This window comes from Castor canadensis, chromosome 10 (assembly GCF_047511655.1).
Source record: "Castor canadensis chromosome 10, mCasCan1.hap1v2, whole genome shotgun sequence".
Taxonomy (NCBI): Eukaryota; Metazoa; Chordata; class Mammalia; order Rodentia; family Castoridae; genus Castor; species Castor canadensis.
Window position 1 is genome coordinate 99,651,864 of NC_133395.1, and position 21,489 is coordinate 99,673,352.

At 36.7% G+C, this 21,489-nt stretch overlaps 1 protein-coding gene across 12 annotated transcripts in view; it reads left to right on the forward strand.

Moving 5' to 3' along the window:
* Nek10 (NIMA related kinase 10) overlaps nt 1-21,489 on the forward strand; it is a 260,109-nt gene that overhangs the window by 199,689 nt on the left and 38,931 nt on the right. For 10 of the 12 annotated variants that reach the window (XR_012436301.1, XM_074043773.1, XM_074043776.1 and 7 more), the window contains 4 exons: nt 8,451-8,634; nt 8,726-8,812; nt 10,201-10,255; nt 21,412-21,449. Coding sequence is in view for 9 of the 12 variants with exons in the window: in XM_074043773.1 (XP_073899874.1) it covers nt 8,451-8,634; nt 8,726-8,812; nt 10,201-10,255; nt 21,412-21,449 (364 nt within the window). In the remaining 3 variants the exon portion in view is untranslated. The remainder of the gene's footprint in view (nt 1-8,450; nt 8,635-8,725; nt 8,813-10,200; nt 10,256-21,411; nt 21,450-21,489) is intronic. The other 2 variants (XR_012436303.1, XR_012436302.1) reach the window with 1 other exon arrangement.

The following is a 21,489-nucleotide window of genomic DNA, read 5'->3' on the forward strand; positions in this document are numbered from 1 at the left end:
AGATTAAATTAAGTTATGCAGAAAATGATGTATTTTAGAAGGACAATATTTTTTGGTGAACATCTTTGCTTTTATTGTCTGGTTAATTGTTGACTGAATTTCCCCCACAGCTGTGAAAATGCAACAAGTAATGATGCAGAGAAAAGAAGTGTCAGGAAAAATCATGACTTGGTGTGGAAATGTTCTGTGCTTGTTATGTTTTGAGAAAACACAGAGGTGTCTTGTAGGCTCCAGATAGAGACACAATTCTCCCATCCACTCTGTAATTGTCTCTTTTTTATTGACATAATTTGTATACAGTAAAATGTACAAATACTTATGTTTACCTTAGTGTCTTTTGACACATGTGTAACCATCACCCCAGGCAAGATGAAGAACATTTATACCACCTCTGAAAGTTCCCTCATGTTCTCTTCTATGCAGCTCTCTGCCCAGGACGAAGACTAATTTCTGTCACTGTAGGTTATCCCGCCTGTTGACTTCAAAAGCATCTAACACATGCACTCTTCAGCTTCCGTCTTCTTTCTTGTGCCATGTCTGTAAGAGCAATCCATGCTGTGTGTACTAGTAATATGTATGTACTGTGAAGTACTATTAAATTGTATAATACCCCACACTTTATCCACTCTCCTATTGACGCATACTTACCTTCTTTCCAAATTTGGGATGTTTTAACTAAGACTACTTTGAAATTTCTTGCATAAGTCATTTTGTGGATATATTTTCATTTCTCTTAGACAAATGCCTAGGAGTAGGATTTCAGTATCATAGATAGGTAGTTGTATGTTTACGTACAAAGGGAACTTTCAGTTTTCCAGAATTTACTGTTTAATTCTTTCAGGAGCAGTATATGAGAGTTTCAATTCCTCCACATCATTGCCAACATTTGGTATTCTTTGCTTTTGATCTTTACTTTATGCTAGGTAATGACTGCAAGATAGTACCACCTGTGATTTTAGTTTTCATTTTCCTAAAAATCAGTGATATTTAGCAGCATTTGAGGTGCTTGTGTGTGTGTTTGTGTGTGTGTGTGTGCGTGTGTGTGTATGTTAAATGTCTGTTCAAATCTTTTGTCTGATTCTTTATTGGATTATTGGTTTTTATTGGTTTATAGTTATTCTTATATTTCAGATATTAGTGTGTTGCCAAAAATAGTTTCCAACCCTATAACTTCTCTACTCATTTTATTAATGGTATTTTTTGGAAGAGTAGAAAATTTTAATTTTGACAAAGATAAAAGCATTTATTTAGTGATATTTTTGGCTATGCATGCTGTCTGTATCCTGTTAAAGAAAAATTGTTGCAGAGCACTGGTGACTTGCAATTATAGTCCTAGCTACTGGGGAGGCTGAGATGGGAAGATCATGGTTTGAGGTCATCCCAGACAAATAGTTCATAAGGATCCATCTGTAAAATAACCACAGCAAAATGGAAGGGATGTGTGGCTGAAGCAGTAGAGCACCTGCTTTGCAAGCATGAAGCTTTGAGTTCAAACCCCAGAAAAAGAGAGAAAATTGTTTACTTCAGGGTTGCAAAAATAAGATCATTTTTGTACATTCTATTGAGTCTGATTGTGACATTTTCATACATGTATTTAATGCACTTTGATAATATACACCCACCCATTACCATTTTATTTTTTTGAAAATGTTTTATAGATATAACTTTTATATTTAGGTGTCTAATCCATTTTGAATTTACTTTGTATATAGAATAATGAAGCTATTGAATTTTTCCATATGGGTATCCATTTTTTCTAAAATCATTTCTTAATGCCTAATCTTTCATCATTGACTTTGCTCAGCTTCTTTGTTTGAAGTTGTTTGATGGTGTGAGTGTAGATCTATTTCTGAACTCTGTGCTGTTCCATTGATATATTATGTCTATCCTTAGACCAATATCACAGTTTAAAGTATTGTAGACGTTACAGAACGTTTTATTTTTGACAAAAATCATGTATATTTACCACATACAACATGATATTTATATACACCGTAGAATGGTTAAATTGATCTAGTTAATAAATGCATTATTTCACAGTTACCAATATTTGTGGTGAGAACACTTAGAATCCATTAGAAGTTTTCAAGAATACAATATATTGTTATTAACTGCAGTCCGCATACTGTATAATACATCATTTGAACTTTTTTTTCCTATTTCACTGAAACTGTATTCTTTGATTTGTTGCTGTTTCATAAGTATTGGAAACAGCCTGTGTTAGTCTTCCAACTTTGTCAAGTTTGATTTGGCTCTTTTAGGTCTGCTGTATTTTCTTAGAAGCTTTAGAGTAAGTTTTTCAATTTCTTCATAAATCATACTCAACTTTTATTTTTACCTTTTATTTTAAGTTGAATATCTTTGCAACATGTAAAAAATCAATCTTTTATTTCCCTTATCCAATAAAATTTATTTGAGAATATTTATTTTTTTCTGGGGACTATCCTGGTTGCATGATTTAACACTGAGAAAAACAAAGACCACCTGCTTCATAGTGGGGGAAGAGAAATAATAGGTAAGTGAAATATATTTAAGTGCTATAGAGAAAAATAAAAGAAGGCAGGGTAATAGAAAATGATTGGCAGATAGAGAGAGGCTGTTTTAAATAGGGATTTCAAGGACAGCCTCTATAATTCATTCAGAGACATGAATTGATTATAGAGGTAATCCTCAAGGCATAGCATTGCTGGAAGAGCATGTTCAAAGGTTCTGAGGTGGGCACATGCCTGCCAACCTCCAGGAGCATCAAGGAAGCCTGCAGGAGGAGACAGTAGGAGGGGAGGATGCTATAGTCTCTGGTGTAGAATCAAGTGATTTGAGCTTTGAACATGCAACAGGTGACATTAGCTTTAAAATGATATAGCTGGCTGCTATATAAGAATAGACACCTGATCTAACCTTTTCTCTAGTTCCTGGTCCCCTTTTCCTATTGGCCTCAGTTGCTTTAAGGTATCTGCTTTAGTTTCTCTGCATTAAGGGCAACAAATGCTAGCTAGTTTTTTAGGTGTCTTACCTATCCTCACCCCTCCCTTGTGTGCTCTCGCTTTTATCATGTGCTCATAGTCCAATCCCCTTGTTGTGTTTGCCCTTGTTCTAATGTCCACATATGAGGGAGAACATACGATTTTTGGTCTTTTGAGCCAGGCTAACCTCACTCAGAATGATGTTCTCCAATTCCATCCATTTACCAGCGAATGATAACATTTCGTTCTTCTTCATGGCTGCATAAAATTCCATTGTGTATAGATACCACATTTTCTTAATCCATTCGTCAGTGCTGGGCCATCTTGGCTGTTTCCATAACTTGGCTATTGTGAATAGTGCCGCAATAAACATGGATGTGCAGGTGCCTCTGGAGTAACAGTCTTTTGGGTATATCCCCAAGAGTGGTATTGCTTATACTCTCTCTACAACAAAATTAGAGATAAGGGCAAAATAGTTTCTGCTGGGTATTGAGGGGGGGGAGAGGGAGGGGGTGGAGTGGGTGGTAAGGGAGGGGGTGGGGGCAGGGGGGAGAAATGAACCAAGCCTTGTATGCACATATGAATAATAAAAGAAAAATGAAAAAAAAAAAAAAAGAATAGACACCTGAGAGCCAAGAGTGGAAGCAGGGATATTGGTTAAGAGTAGACTGAAGTGGTCTTAGCAAAAGTATGATGATGACTATTTTTCTTCTTTACTGGTACTTAATGCATTTAGTATTTTGACATCATGTGAGAAGCGTGCAGTTTAGCAAAAACTTGACCTTGCCTTATGGAATTCTGTGTTCAATGGGACAGTGAGTGGGAGTCTAATTTGTGGAGTTAATTTATGTTGACTCCACCCATGCCACACTCTTTAATGCCTTCAGCATTACTGGTTTTCCCTTGTATTTCTTGTTTTTGAGAAATTCAAGTTAGAATATCTTAAAACTTTCTCATTTGATGGTCTCTGTGCATTGTTTTTTTTATGTATTAAGGAAAGTTGCCTGATTCTGGCCTCATTAGAAACGCTTTTGGCAAGATTGACATGTACATTCACATCTGTTCACCTGTTAACTTGCAGGCTCAGAACAACATGGTAGTCAGTAATGCTGGTGTAGACTGTATCTTAAGTATTTTTAACAAATGATACTTCAGATTCCATCACTATTCTCTCTATTAGTGTCATTACTTCTAAAGAACCTGTACTCATGTTAGGAATGATAGAGAATCCATGCATTTTGATACTAGCTTAGTAATGGGGTAGCAGAGATACATTTTAAACAGAGGTAAATTTGCTAATGGATTTTTAGATTGGAATATTTTTGCTAAATATATTGTGAAACAAAAAAATGAGATCCAAACTTAAAAAGAATTTTCCTTTATTATACAATCCTGATAAATTTAGCTGTTTGTAGTGGCCCCAAACACCAATTTTTCTAGTGTAATTTTAACCAATGTTCTAATTGATATGGGGAGCATGGGAGAGGAGAAATACTTCAGGATTCACAAATGAAATTAGATAGTGGTGTCATCTGAATGACTTTGGAGCCAAACAATTTCTGTCTACCACAGGGAGGGGCCAGGCCCCAGGCTTCTTTCATCAGTTCACCTCTCAGATGGGGCAAAGTCAAGGTTCCCAGAAGGAGGCCTGGAGAAGAGCCCCTCATTGCACCTGCTGAAATGGGCAGTGTACTCAGCTGTGGCTTAGTCTATGTGGTCCCTGTAGTGATCTGACCACTGCTCGGTTTTAAAAAAATACTTTGAAATTTAAGAACTAAGTTCATGTACAGTAGAACACAGTCAATGTCTCCTATTTTGAATTTTTTGTTCTACTACCCAAGAAAAGCATAGAATGTGGCTTGTCACTGATAAAAGATCACTTCAGCCAGATGAATTTCTGTCAATCATCTAGTATCTCTAAATTTTTGTATCTAAGGGCAGTTATTAACTAAACAGATGAAGACATTTCTAAAGATTTAGGCAGCAGAACATGAATACTTCAGAATACAAAAGAAATGGTGCATTTTTATGGTTCTAAAGAAATTAGGATACAGATGGTATTATGCTTTATATTCATTTCTTGCTTTTCTTTCCCTCTCTCCTTATAAATTAGCATTCTGGGCATTTTAAAAACTTGCACTTAGTTTTAATGAAATGGGTTCTCTAGGTTTCCTACTGTCACAGTTAATTTGGGAAATGTCAGTCTGTTACCATAAGAATTACTATTCAACTAAAAATGTATTCTGATCTCTGAACACATAAAATTACATTATAATGAGCAAAACTGAGCTAAACCTAATTGTGCCTATACCAGCACTGAGATAGGAAGTATCTTCTGTAATGGTGGTGATTTTCTTATCAGTGAGATTTTATTGTCTGATTTGCTTTGTTTTCTTCTTGCTCCATATTGATGCTCACAACATGTCCTTCCATTCCTAGGAGATGCAGATGCAAAAAGAAGAAAAATCTAGTTAACTCCTCCCACTTTTTGGAAAGTCTTAAATAATAAGAAAATGAAAAACATGATAGCAGCCAAATCCATTCCCCAAAGCTGTATATTTTAAAACTTAAATCCCCCTTTATATAGGCATATATACTTCTTAGAAGTGTTTTCTGAGCACATCTTAATGGTCTTAACTTTTAGAGTAAAAATGACCAATCAGCCTCTGCCTTTGGCCAGTGTCCATTGGGTTGTAAGAGTACATTGTCATTGCTAGACTGGTTGTCTCTAATACAGATGAGCTTTACGATTTCTCCCAAGTTAAAAAGGGGAAAAGAATGGAGAAGTCCAGTTTCACTCACAGATGCATCACCCTAAGGCCATTAAAGAAACTTCACTGTATGAGCTCTTAGATAAAAGGGCAAGATTAAAAACATACATAGATGTTATAAAACCCACCCATTCTGTAAGAGGCCTCACCTGCCTTTCTTTCTTCTCCTTTTAATCTCAATGCAGTATTATCTATTGACCACTTGATATGTTTAAGACATCGTGCAAGGCGCTGAGGAGTTTAAAAGGAACTAAAATAACTCTCAGTTTTGCAAGGAGTGATTGAGTAAAGAGTTAGGGATTCACAATGAAAAACTAAAATCACCTTAGAGGAAATGTGCCTGCAAGTGGCATATAGCTTATATATAGCATGGACAAAACAATGTTGATTTATTTGAAGCAAAAACTGTAGTAAGAGGTTATTATAGAAGTGTAAGTTTTAAAACCCAAGCAATTACACATTCCCACCATGTCACACATGTTTATAGAATCTGAAAAAGCATCTTTATCAGATTTGTGAGTTCTCCCTCATCAGAATTTATGAAAACTCCAAGCTACCTGTGGATATAATTTTGGCAGTTGCAAATGATTATTGATTTATAACCCAGTAGTTCTTCGGTATTGGTTGCAAGTCAAGCCCCCTTAAGTCTAGAGTTGCCTGAGTCAAAGCTCACAACTTCTCATTCTTCAGTTGTTCATAGAAAAATATCTTCCTCTGATTTCTTATCTAGGCCAGTTCATTAAAGAGACAAAAATTTTGCCAAAGTCTTGCTAGTTTTAGAGCTATATGGATTCTCACATCTAATTGTGTCTATACAATAAAGTTTCCTTAACTCAAAAATTCTCTCTTGTCTCTATTCAACATTGGCAGCACTGACACATCTTGGATGGATAGTCCTTAGAGGGTTGGAAATGCCAATTATGGTCTTTGAAATAGGGCAAGAGATGACTTATTTAGACTTTAAAAAAGGTAATAAGGAGAAGGCCCTCAATTAGGTATTTATTTCTATGTAAATTTCAAAAAGATTTCAACTAAGGATAGTTAGAGGAAGAAGAATTCTGTGGGTTGCAATAGAAAAGGATGAAGAGGTTGATGAGTCTTGCAGTAAAGTTTTGGGCCTTAGAAAGAGCTTATGGATTTGGTGTGGGACTAGGTATGGGCAGAAATGAGGCTGACATCAGAAGTCCCTCACTGCCTTTAGACATTGGGGAATTTGTGAGCAGTACACATTCACCTCTAATTCACCTCTTATCACACATGTCCAGAGTGTTTCCCTATTCAGTTCTAAGCTAGCAGAGAAGGGTAGACCCAAAAAGCAGGAATTACCAATTCTGAGTCCTTTGAACATTGAATGGAGGACTAGTCAATTCACTTTAACAAAACAAGAAACTTGGTGAAACTTTGAAGAAAGAACAATGAAAACATTCTCAGGAGAAAGAGATAATAAACAGCAATTGAATGTATGGTTTGCAATTCACAAAACGTTTCAATATTCTTTTTATTTTTCATCTTGTGTAGCGGACATAAACACATGAAAGCATTTGTAAGTTTGCTTCTGATTCTGCTTATCCATGGGATCGTAAGCTTTCCTTCATCTGTAAATTTTACCACCAGAGAGTTCCTATGAACTTGCCCATTGAAGCTGTGGATGTCATTTTAGTTGTAAGAGAAAAATAAGTAGATAAACACAAACTAATCTCTCTAGTGGACTTTGTTAATCATAGGAGCCTTTTGGTAAAGAATGGGTGATTGATGTGTGACTAAACAGTCTGACAATTAGTGACAGGAAGTCTCCCCCTTCTATAAAGGCAGCCTTTGCTTTCTCTCCACATCTGTGATCCTGTCTTCACTCATGTGTATTCTTTTTGTCTCCCTGATCTGCACCTTAGGTTTGTCAGTACTATCCCCACATCCTAAGGTGGCTCTTCACCTTTGCAAACAGGCCATACAATGACTTTCTTAGGCAGTGAGAGTTATCTGGGTAAAGAAATAAAGAAGGGGTTCTTCCGAATCATATATAGAAGCTCCTTTCCTCCCCGCCATGTGTCTTCTTGTTGGGAAAACCAGAGCTTCCAACCTCTCATAGCATTAATCTTTTTTTCTTTATTTTCATTGATCATACTTAATCATACTTTTTTATAGTTTCTATTAAGACAGTGGCTGGATGACCTTGGGCTGGTATCATAATGGGAATGGTCCCATTCATTTTAGAGAGTTCTGGAGGCAACTGTGACTTGTTTTGTGAGAGAGAGAGACTGGCTGTACCCAAGGTCCTAAGTAGTATGAGAGGCCTCATCTTTTAGGGGATATTATCTCTTACTCTCCGTGGCCTGGCTTTGTCTGCTACTCACTTTTTTTTTTAAACTTTGAAGAAAATAAGCCTCATCTACTATGGTGCTGAGCAGATCCCATATCAAGTATTTTAGAAAAAACTAAATTGATACATGGTCTATTCCTTAGAGGTTCAACATATTTCCCCAGATTGTACAGGCCTTTGCTACAAGGCACTCTTGCCACCTCCAGTCATTTTCCACCAGTGGTAGCTTACAGTCCTACTTTTTTGTGTTTATGGTTTAAATGGACCTCATAGCAGATACAGACTGCATTAAATATTTATAGCAATGTTTTATCATTTCAGTATTCCTTTTAACAAGCTTTGGGTGCTGCAAAGGGAAGACAAGTGAAAGAGGCTTAAAAATTGAATTTCTCTTTCCAGGAAACCTTTGAAAAGGCAAGCTTGAGTAGCAGCAGCAGTGGTGCAGCTAGCCTGAAAAGTGAGCTTTCAGAGAACACAGACCTGCCCCCAGAAAGCTTTCAGCCTCCCTATGTGAAGGACGAAGACAGAGCCTGTGAGGAAATGCTGTCAGATGACAACTTCCACCTGGAGAGTATCGAGAAAGGTATTTCTGGTGCAGGGTGTTAGCATGAATGCACTCTTGACTCCTTTCATTTTCAAGGCTCATCTGCATTTTTATTTTTATTAATGTGCAGATATATATTCAGAGCTGGATGATGAATTGGATATCTTGGATAACACCAGTAGCTCCAGTTCCAGTCCCTTGAAAGAGTCTACATTCAGTAAGCTTTCTTTACATGTTTGCCATTTCTGGGATTCCAGAAGGTAGTGGCTAGGGGGTCATACCATAGATATACTGGAGGGTTGTGTTCCAGTTGCAGTGCTAATTGTGGCAGGTGTATTTGTCTCACTGACAGAGCTCAAAGGCTAGTCAACACCGGGTTCCCTATTTCCTCAGCTTTCATTATTTCTATCAGCAAATTCAGGTTCTAACTGGGGAGCTGAGAAAACCAATTTGGAGACACCTAAATAACCAGAGGAATGACAGAGTGACCTTTTGTGAGTCTGTTTGTCAGAGGGATTAGAAAGAAATTAGCCTTGGTGTAGGCTAATTATTGTACAGTTTTATTTACATTAATGTGAAGCAGTGCATTATATTTGAAAGGCTAAAGTAAAAGAAATATCTTCGTTTTTAGAACTATGAAAAGATATGGTATATAGATCCAGCCATGTTCATCTTAATTTAAAACAAGAAAAAAAATAGCCATACTGAGGAATGGGAAAGAAAAGGAAAAGGTATATTTATATAGAATTTAAAGATTATGTGGAAAAACAGCATCAAACACACTAAACTATCCTGAAATGAAAAGAAAAAGAGCTGTTAAAATATAAAATGGGAAAAATAATTATTTTAAAAGAGTAAATTGATAGAATATAAATCTTATCAAGATACTCTGAAATAAATTAAGTATAAATAATTTTCTCCTCAGAAACTATCCTATGAAAATCTCAAAAAAGGAGAATTAAAATAGGATTGCTAAAGTAATCCTACTGCAAAGTAGAATCGTAAGAATTTAGCTGCATTCTTTGCCTTTTTTATACATAATTGGCCTGTGAAAATGGTGACTAGGTCACCCACCCAGATTTTGTGGGACAATTCTCTGTCCTATATTTCCTGTTAGTTTCTGCCTGATATGTAAAATGTCTTGATTTTCAACTGGGAAGACTTGAATACCACCCAGGAAAAGCTTTTCATGTACTTAAACATGTTCATGCATTTAAACATGTCTAGCAAATTCTAGACTCTGGAGATGAGTTCAGTGTTGTTTTACCCCTGGTAGCGACAGTGGGGAGGAGCACTAGGGAAGTGAAAAGAAGAACCTAGGCCCTTAAATTTGTTTGGGGGAACATGTAGCTATCTTGGCAAAGATTTTAGGATAACTATGACATAGACATACTACTGTGTTTTGTTAACTGTTAATAGCAATTTTTGTTTATTATATTTTCTTTGAAAAAAGACAAACAACTTTGTCAACATATTTGGACTGATAGTTTCATGATCAAAGCTGATGTTTACAATATATATACTCGCTTAGATAACAGAAATGTAACATTAAAAAAAGATTTCCAGAGGAAATAATATAAGGTTATTCTTACTTTTTTGCTTCAGGCATTTTAAAGAGAAGCTTCAGTGCTTCTGGGGGAGACAGACAATCACAAACAAGGTATGTATAAATTGAACTTCTAGAGATATTTTTAGACTTTGCAGAACTGAGCACTTTCATGGCTAAGTTGAAACATGATTGCCAGAAGTCTCCATTGCCATGTGGAAACAGAGGCAGTTAGGACCTAATACTCTCCCAGAAACGAGCAACTTACCAAGTAGCATGCTGGAACAAGTGCTAAGCTTGGACTGGGTTTTAGTCTAGTTCTGCCTTTGTCTACCTTTGTTGCCTTTAGCCTCTAAGTCTCTCTGAGCTTAACTGGGTGAGTTGTGCTCCATGAGGTCATCTGGCTTCTTAAAGCCTGTTTCTCCATATCCTCAAGGTATGCATCTCATCCTCAAGGCAAATGTGGCCAAGAAAAGCAAAGGTGGAACTGGAGACACACCTTTCATTTTAAGGCTATGACCCAGATGTTGTGCTCATGACTTCTCATTTACATTCTGCTCACATAAATTGGGCCAGAACTTCTTCATATGACCACATCTAGCTGCAAGGATGATGGGCTCTATATGGGGTATTTATTCCCTTTTATAAGCAAGGAGAAATTATTGTGGGACACCTAGTCATGTCAATATCAATTATCTTTTGGGGTAAGGACTGGAACAAAAGTATTAGATTTGGGCTTTTGCAAGTTCCTGGTAGCCATTGTGAGAACAGGTACATTGGCACTGGGTGAGGATGGAGGAAGCAGGATGACGGTGGTAGTCTTAGAAATTCCAGAGGCAGGAGGCAGAGACAGATGAAGAAAGTGAGGAATGAGCTTAGGGAGTTAGCTTATGGGGTATGTCTAATTGAAAAAGGGCTCCAAGAATCATGATGAGTTCAGGGCATTAGGGACTGTGGTGAAGAAGCCAATGGACAGGAGAGATTAGAGAGGGAAAGAGGTAATTAACACTGTATGATCATAGAGTAGCTTGGAGCCAGAAGAGTAGGCCTGGAAAAAATAGAAGAGGTGCTTAGGTTTCTCTCTGTTTGGAGAAAGAGAGATAAAGATCTAATTAAGATAGTGAAGTTGAGAGAAGGTGTTTATTTATTAGGTGATGTTCTAGGTCACTGTGAGAGGACTGTCTAGATTCAGAAGTTTAGTCAGCCATAAACAACCAGTATAGAGAAGGGAAAGGAACTGAGCAGAGACAGGTGGAGGGTCTGCCAAAGCTAGGACACCAGTTAAGGATGGGACGCATATAAGTGGTGATGCCAGTCTATTGGCATTACAAAAGCTATGCTCCCCAGTTAAAAGGGCTTTATATTAAAGTGGAAACTTACAATTAGATGGGTTTCATGATCTTGGCAGTGTAAAATAATTCTGCTCTTCAATGGATCCATAGAAAATTTTCTTATTTGCAAGAGTTCAGTTGGTATTCAGCCTTTCAAAAATAGAAACATATGTACCATGTATTTTTAGATCTTGAGATGGCTTTTCAAATGCTAGGAATTAGTTAAGCATTTTATAGCAAAATTGGGTGAACTAGAAATAACAGATAGGAGATGCTCAATTGGAAGCAGGGATATTATATAGTGGGGCTTGAACTTGGTTTGTGAATTTTTTTTTTTTTTTGGCGGCACTGGGGTTTGAATTCAGGGCCTCACACTTGCTAGGCAGGTGCTCTACCACTTGAACCACTCCATCTGCCCTTTTCCCTGTTGAGTATTTTCAAGATAGGGTCTTGCGAACTATTTGCCTGGACTGGCTTCAAGTTGTGATCCTCCCGATCTCTGCCTCCTGAATAGCTAGGATTACAGGCGTGAGCCACTATCACATGGCAGTTTGTGAACATTTCAACAGATGGGAGGTGGCCAGTACACTGAGGCTGATGCTTCGGAAAGCATGTTCCAGGGTAGACAGACTTGGTTTGCATAGCTGTGCCACATATGTGGTAGACGTAAAGTGACCTGCCATCTGGAAACTCAGGTTGGCTTAAGACAAGCTTTCTTCCCTCAAATAACAGTGAAAGGCAAGACAAGAGAAGAATTTAGAAGAAAAAAAAGAGGAGAGCAATTTAATAACTTTTTGACTTCTTTCCAGGTGATCCCCAAAGCTTCTCTGAATTAAAAGAAGACATCTCTAAAATATATTTATAATTATTTGAAAGGTTTTAAATAAAGCTAAAGTTGTTTTCAATGTAATTTGTTTAGGATTTCCATGCGTTCCTTGGAAACTCATCCTATAAAAATATTTAGAAGCTAAATCACAAATTTGAATATAAAAGAAGATAGCAATGTTACATAAGAGTAAAAATAAATTGAAAACTGAACCTGCAGAGGTTTTTTTGGCTATTCAGTGCCATGTGTGAAATAGTATGACAGTTACACAGAGTCCCTGGGCAGCACTCCCTCTTGCAGACCCTTATTGGCTCTTTACAATAAACAGAGACTACATGGAAATGCATGTTTTGCCTAAGCATAGCTTTCAGAGCTTAAAATTCAGACTTGGCAGTGGCTAAATAGTGCAGAGAGAAAGCTGAGGCATAATTTCTCAACTTTGGCCATCCCCCAAACATAAGGAGCCAGATGTTAACCAACTAATTGTCTGCTGAAGAATGAAGCATTTCCCTAATAAGCTGGGATAAGCTTTCTTGGGCAAATGAAGCAGGCAAATGGGTAAAGCATGAGCAAACAGAGCTAGAAAGGACAATTTCTTCCTCCTCAAAGGAAAGCCGAAGCTTGAAGGTGAAAGCAAACACATTAGAACTGAAGGTCCTCTGGGTGATCCAAGCCAGCATCAGATTTTTTTCAGAAATATTAATAGCAAGGCCACAAGAGGATCAACCCCTAATTTCTTTGAAATTTTAGTCACTTTCAAATTTGATACCATTTGCAAGCAATGAATTAAGAGGTGGGCTTGACTGTTCACCAGTTCCTATACGGGCTTTACAGGCTGACCCCATATACTTGTACACTGGCAGTTGTAATATCCCATAAGATACAGCATTTTGTTACAGCTTAAATTATTCTGTGTAGTGAAATTTGTTATTGCACTTAGGCATTTCAGCCTCTAACTATCACACTTAGGACCTAGTAGGCTTTGGCCATTGCATAATGACTTTCTAAAGAATAGTCATTTGAGCCAGGTGCAATGGTGCATGCTTGTAGTTTCTGCTGCTTGGAAGGCTGGGGCAAGAGTATCCCTTGAGAGCCTGAGTTAAACACCAGCCTGGGCAGCATAGTGAGATTCCATCTCAAAAAAAGAAAAAGAAAGGAAGGAAAGAAAGAATATTCATTTATTCAATATTACTTTGTACCTGGCATATGCCAAACTATGTCTAGTTGATCTTTGCTTTCCTGCAGGACACAGTATATTGCACATAGGTGCCAGTCCACAAATAATTGTTAATTAATAGATTAATTACTGATTCTTTAATGTAAATATCTGTGTCTCTGACTTAGAGGACTGAAGTCTTGACTACTGCCTTGAATTTTTATCCTTTGCCATAGCCACAGCTTAAGGTCCTTTTTTCTTTCTTTCTTTCTTTTTTTTTTTTTTTTTTTAAGATTCTTTTGCTTAGGCAACATAATCCATGCCCGCTTGCCTCCTGTTGTCAAGGCAACAGGGAAGAGTTGTCAGGTAGACTGGTTTGAGACTTCAGATGTTTGCAGTATCAGAGACACCTGTGGTTCACAACTTCTTTGATAAATTGGTGTGTGCATAATTGTATTTGAGAGTGTACTCCTGAGACGATTGTGGATTAGTGACCAGCCAGTGTCATAAATGTAGCTGGAAAGACCCCTGTGCGATTTTGGGACTTGTGATTCTTTCCTTCTAGCAGACATCTCTCTTGTTTTTGTTTGTGGCAATTAATCCCTATTCTGAATCTGCATCAAGTTTTAATTCTACTTAATAAATACTCCTTGATCACCACTTAACAGAATCAACCTGGCCTGTCTGCCAGTGTTAAGTTGAGCAGTCTTCCAATATAATGAAACATCAGTAACATAAACCCAGCACAACATTACCGGTGAGGCAACTGTATTCCCTTCCTCTGACAGTTCTTATCTGTTTCCAGCTGTCATGGCAGTATGAGTGGAAAGCCACAGGAACATCGTACCACTTTCTTATTGTGATACCAACTCTATTAACATTACAGATAGATGAAAGCCCTATTGACTATGGGAACTGAACCATATACAATGTCCCAGGCTTGTGAAAGTCACTGCATGAAAGATTTTCAGCTGTAACATTCTAGTCAGCTCAGATTGTGTGGTTGCAATAACCTCAAAAGGCATTTTCTTAAATATTATAAGCCATGCTTCTCATTTCATAAGGTTAAATATTAAGTACTACTGATTACTTTTAACAACTGAATTAAATTATGGTGAGGTACTTATAATGTATGTGAAAATATTTCCTTCATTCAGAGATACATTTAAAGGATTTTTTGTGAGAGACAAAAAGTCTACAGTTTTATCTCTTTCATGGCCAGGATTCTTCTGATAAAATAATTATCCAAATAATTCATAGTATGTTTACAATAATTCAGTGAAAGTCTACATAACTCCACATACCTGCATTCTCTTCCTGTTTGTGGTTTTGGGTAGAAACACTCATTTTCAGCACTTTCTCTTTTGACCTGTGAGTACGGAGTAAGGTCACACTAGATCTAAAGACATTTGTAGGTGATGACGTTTTAGAAATCTTCCAACTGTTCATTCCTCTGAAATTCTTTCATTAGCCCATTTAAAAACTTTCAGAGGATACAATATTATGTTAAGCCTTTCATCAGAAAATTTTTCATCTCTGTGTTTCCAGCTTGAGCAATTGTGGGAATGCCATCATCTGTAGTTACAATGCTCCATTGGACATAAATATTTTATGTGGTTCAGTCTAGAGGCAGACTTCCCTTAGGCCCTGCATAATTTCAATCATTTGTCCATCTGTGGATCCAACAATTGTACAGTAAAAGCTGTCACTTCTGGTCACAACGAATCTGTTCTAGTTTGAAGTGTCAGATGTCTATATTTTCTTGTGGTTAATGGTATAATTTCCAGAGAAATTAACATTTCCCTGCTATGATTGCGCAGTGTTGTAAGCTCCTAGTCTATGGAAACTGTTTCTTTTCACGGACCCATCTCTATTGTCTAGCACAGTGCCTACACGTAGTGGGAATTTAATAAATGTCTCTTGAAAGAATATGTGACTTAAAAATTGTATGCTAAGGTTCATTAAAGAGGACTTTATAGTTATATAAGGGAATTTCAAAGTTAGCACAACTCAGCATTGACAGAGTGGCCTGTTTCACATATCTCACAAATACACACTATGTATATTTCTGCTGTGTAAAAATGTTTTAAAGATTAGATTCTTTAGGAAAACAAAAATGGACATTTAACTGACTCAGTATATGAGTGGCTATCAGATTTTCAAGAACAGCCACAAACATGTATAGAAATTTTCCACAAGTTACATTTTTATTCGCCTTTTATAATTGCTTACAGACCAGCTCTTTAACACCTCCATGCCATGATTGTAATGGTGTGTGTGTGAGGACAGTGACCAAAACTTTTGATAGAAGGGGCTGGAATGTTAAATACAGAAGCAACTGGGCACATGTGACTGACTTGAACAAATGAAATTGTGCTGGTGGAACTGAGGAAGCAAATTTCTAGTTTCATTTAATATTAGTCTAAACGTAAAGCAGTGTAGGCCTGCCATTTTCTCTCCTTAGGTATCCTAATAAATCTTTCCTTTCTCCTAAAAACAAAAACAAAAAAATGTAAAACTGTAAATTATCATTAATTTTTATAAGTCAAAATGATAATATTTTGGACATATTTAATTAAAATAGTAAGAGTATTTTCATGTTTTTCTTTCTACTTTTCAAAAATGTGGCTGTCAAATCAGGTATGGTGATATACACCTGTATTTCCAGCACTTGGGAAACTGAGAAGGAGGACCATGAGTTCAAAGCCAGCCTGAGCTACATAGAGACTTCCAGGCCAACCTGGGATATAGAGCAAGACCCTATTTCAAAAGCAAAACAAATACGATGTCCTCCAATTCCATCCATTTACCTTTGAACACATAGTTTCATTCTTCCTTATATGGCTGAGTAAAACCCCATTGTATATACATACCACAGTTTATTAATCCATTTGTCAGTCATAGGGCATCTGGGTTGTTTCCATAGGTTGACTGTTGTGAGCAGTACTGCAACAAAACATTAGTGTGCAAGTGTCTCTATTGTATCCTGATGTACATTCTTTTAGTTTTTAAAGCTCCATACTGCTTTCTATAATGGTTGTACTAATTTATATTCCCACAACAGTGTGTAAGTGTTCCTTTTCCTCCACATCATTGTCAACATTCATTGTTGTTTTTGTTCTTAAAGATGGCCATTGTAACTGGAAGGAGATGAAATCTTAGTGTAGTTTTGATTAGCATTTCTTTTACAGCCAGGGAAGTTGAGCACTTCTTCAGGTATTTATTAACCATTTGTATCTGTTCCTCTGAAAATTCCCTATTCATTCTTCTTTGGGTTTTTATTATTTGTAGTTTGAGTTTTGGGAACTCCTTGTACATTCTGGATATTAATTCCTTATCGGATGAATAGCTGGCAAAGATTTTCTCCCATTCTCTTAAGTCTAGTGACTTTCTTTTGCTGTGCAGAAGGGTTTTAGTTTGATGCAGTCTCATTTGTTGATCTTGTCTTTTAGTTGCTGAGCCATGGGAGTACTATTTAGGAAGTCATTTCCTATGCCTGTATGTTCCAGTGTATTTCCTACTGTTTCCTATAGTTATTTCAAAGTTTCAGGCCATATATTGAGGTTTTTGATCCAATTTGAGTTGATATTAGTACAGGGTTAAAGGCAGGGGACTAGTTTCAGTCTTCTACATGTGGATATCCAATTTTACCAGCAACATTTGTTGAAGAGGCTGTCTTTTCTCCATTGTGTGTTTTGGGCTCCTTTGTCAAAAACTAGTTGGCTATAGCTGTGTGGACTTATGTCTGGGTCTTCTATTCTGTTCTATTGGTCTTTGTGTCTTTTTGTGCCAATAACATGATGTTTTTATTGTTATGGCCCTGTAGCATGGTTTGAAGTCAGGTATTGTTATACCTCCAGTATTGGACTTTTTGCTCAGAATTGCTTTGGCTATTTGAGGTCTTTTGTGTTTCCATATGAACTTCATGATTGCTTTTTCTATCTCTGTGAAGAATGTCCTTGGACTTTTGTTAGGGTTAGTGTTGAATGTGTAGATTGCCTTTGGTAGTAGCTATTTTCACAATATTGATTCTGCTTATCCATGAGCACGGGAGGTCTTTCCATCTTCTAAAGTCTTCTTCCATTTCTCTCTTTAGTGATTTGTAGCTTTCATTGGAAAGGGCTTTGATTTCTTTCATTAAATTTATTCATATGTATTTTTTTCAGGCTATTGTAAATGGAATTGTTTCCCTGATTTCTTTCTCAGTCTGTTCATTGTTTTTATATAGAAAAGCTACTTGATTTGTCTGGATTAATTTTGTGTCCTGATACGTTGCCAAACGTGTTTATGATTTTATGTTTTAAGAGTTTTGATGGTTTTTTTTAACAGTATATATATATATATATATATATATATATATATATATATATATGTATAAGATCATATCATCTCCAAATAGGAGTATTTTGATTTCTTCCTTCCTTATTTGAATTCCTTTTATTTCTTGTTCCTATCTTATCACTCTAGGTAGGAATCCCAAAAATGTATTGAGTAGGAGTGGGGAAAGTAAGCATCCTTGTCTCATTCCTGACTTTAATGAAAATGGTTTCAGTTGTTCTCCATTTTGTGTAATGTTGGCTATAGGTTCGTCGTATACAACTTTTATTATGTTGAGGAATGTTCCTTCTATTCCTAGTTTCTTCAATGCTTTTATCATGAAAGGATGTTAAATTTTGTTGAAGCTTGTTTCTGCGCCTATTGAAATGATCATGTGATTTTTTTTTTGTCTTTTCTTCTGTTTATATGCTGTATTACATTTCTAGATTTGTGTAACCATCCTTGCATCCCTGGAATGAAACCAGCTTGGTCATGGTATATGATCTTTTTGATGTATTGTTGTGTTTGGTTTGCCAGTATTTTGTTGAGATTTTTTGTCTCTGTATTGATTAAAGATATTGCTCTATAATTTCCTTTATTTGTTTCATCTTTGTTGGGTTTTTTGAATGAGTCTAATACTGGCTTCATAGAATGAGTTTGGTAGTGTTCCTTCATTTTCTATTTCCTAAAAATATTTGAGGAGAATTAGTATTAGTTCTTCTTCAAAGGTTTGGCAGAATTCAGCTGTGAATCCTTCAGGTCCTGGACTCTTCTTTGTTAGGAGCCTCATTATTACTGCTTCAATCTCATTGCTAATAATATATCCACTAAAGTGGTTAGTATCTTCTTGGTTCAATTTTGGTTGGCTAAATGCATCTAGAAATGTATCCATTTCTTCTAGATTTTACTTGAATATAAGTTTTCAAAATACTCCCTAATGATCCTCTGGATTTCATTAGTATTTATGGTTATGTCCCCTTTTTCATCTTTAATTTTATTAATTTGGGTCTTCTCCCTCCTTTGTCTAGTCAGACTGGTAAGGGTTTATTGATCTTATTTAATTTTTCTGAATAACAACCTTTTTCCTAATTAAAAAAAGAACCAACTTTTTGTTTCATTGATTCTGTGTATAGTTTTTTTGTCTTAATCTTATTGATCTTGACCCTGACCTTTATTATTTCTCTCCATCTGCTAAGTTTTGATTTGGTGTTTGTTTTTCTAAAAGCTTAAGGAATATCATTAGGTTGTTTATTTGAGAACTCTGTTTTTATAATGTGGGCACTCATAGCTATAAACATTCCCCTTTGCATGGTCTTTGCTGTGCCTCACAGGTTCTGGTAGGTTGTGTTTTCATTTTCATTAGATTCTAGATAACTTCTCAATTCTTCCCTATTTCTTCCATGATTCACTGGTCATTCAGCAGTGTATTGTTTGGCCTCTAAGTATTTGACTATTTTCTGCTGCTTCCTTTGTTGTTGAGTTCTAGTTTTATTCCATTGTGATCTGATATGATACAGGGGGTTATTTCAGTTGTTTTAAATTTAAGTGAAGTAAACCATGTTCAGAAAGACAGAGGCCACATGTTTTCTCTCATATGTGGAAGATAGATCCTAAAGATAAATGTATACACAAAGACAAACATGGTCATATGCACATCTACATGTAGAACATGGTGGTAATAGAGAAACTACACTTTGGACCTTCGGGGAGGAGGGAAAGAAAAAGAGAATGATAGAGAGTCAATATCAAACTACTTCACATCTGTATAGGTAGAGGACATAAAGATATGTACTGAAAGCTGTTGAATAAGGGGGGTGGAAGGGAAGGAGTAAGGGAGATTTACAGGGGGGTTGAAATGGTCAAAGTAAAGCATATTCACAGCTGGGCTACTTTGAGAAACCCCTCTGAACATTGACTTTGAAATGGACAATGAAAGACATGTCTATAAAATAGGTACTGAACATGAGATATATTTGTGGGAGGAGGGAGGGTGAATGGAGGAGGTGAAGGTAAAGGAATAGGGTTGATGGGCTTCACATACATCTAGGAAATAGAATGATGAAACCTCTTTTACTTGCTTTAAGTGGGACAGGAGAGGGTAGCAGGGGCTGGGAGATGAAGGGAACAATCTAACCAATGTACAATGTAAGGCTATTCACAATAAATCCCCCCAGTACAATGAATATATGCTAATAAAAATGGAAAAACCAAAATAAATTGAAAAAGCAAAAATGTGACTTCCAGAAGATTTATTATATTTGTAGCTTGCATTATATTTTTATTGGACAGTGCTGGACTCATCAAGAAGACTAAGAGTTACAGTTATTCAAACAGGGTTGTACAGGCCTGTTGTATGCAAAAGGAGGCGAGAAGCCAGAAGAAAATCTCAGCTGTCCAGCCCAGCCCTGAGGCTGTCCACCATACTGGGCACTGTTGTAAACATGCCCTTCTTTAAAGACAGGTCTATTCGTTTCCTATCTTTAAACATACCCCTGTCCTAAGGTCAGGGGAGTATATAAACTGTCCATGGCTGACAAGTTTCATTTATATTTCAAGGTTCTGTAAACTTGGGCTTGGAATGGGCCAAAAAAATTATGGGATCTAGAGAGGGCTGGCTTGGTGTGAGGATCAAAGGGGGATGGTTAGGGATAGTGAAAGAACTTATAGTATATACAAAGATTTTGGTATTATTCTAGTACTTAAGTTGGGTAAGTGCCAATTTTGTTACACTGAATAGCTTAAATATGAGTTGCATGAAAGCATTGAAAATTCTATGATTAAAATTAAAAAGATTAGGGCAAGAAAATTATCAGCCACATTTACTTTAATTTGAATTATACCCACTCCTACTGAGCAAATACCCTTCCTGTGCCTTACACATGGTCATTTTTGTTGGCTTGCATTACATTAAAGTATGGTTTTCAGAACCTGTTATGCCACAGATGTTTCTTATATCAATTCAGAAAATTGTTAAGAAATTTGCTTTAGGTTCCAGTGGGTAAAACCACAGTGTAGAAGGCTCTGAGACCAACTTTCACAATGATCAGGCAATCTAGAATTTGGGGAAAGGCAAAAAAAGACTGCCTGGAAACTCAAAGAAAATATAACTTTCTTAAATGCAAAAATCATCTCATTTCATGGGAATATTAACAGGTTTTTTTCTTCGAAGACAGTAGGAACAAATCATGGAAAATACCATATAAAATTTGAATGTTATTTGTGGGTTTTGGGGGGGGCACCGGAGTTTGAACTCAGGGCTTCATACTTGCTTGCTAAGTAAGTGCTCTCTGCTTGGGCCACACCTCCACCCTTGAATGTTATTTGTTTTTAATATAAAATCACTGCTTTGATTTTAAGTCAAACAAAGTAAGCACTCAGGATATTGAGATTTAGGCCCTTAATCATCCTTAGAGCTTCTAACCAGCCCTGGTGGAACAAGGTCCTTCCATTGGTCGGGAGAATGTCCACTCTACCCTGTGTTAGAATGTTCTTATTGCCCTCTTAAACCCCAAGAGGGTCTTGAGGGAGAATCGACTCTTTTACGTTCATAATGTAGACCATAGCAGAATGTAGCTCTCAGTAAAAGTTTGTCAAATCAAGTTGAACAAATCCTTCTAATGGCCTCTGCTTGTGTTTTCAGGGACTTCCTTGGTGGGATAGGATCAAGATCAAGACCAGGTAACTTCATAATGGCAACAATAAAATCAAGCACACCTTC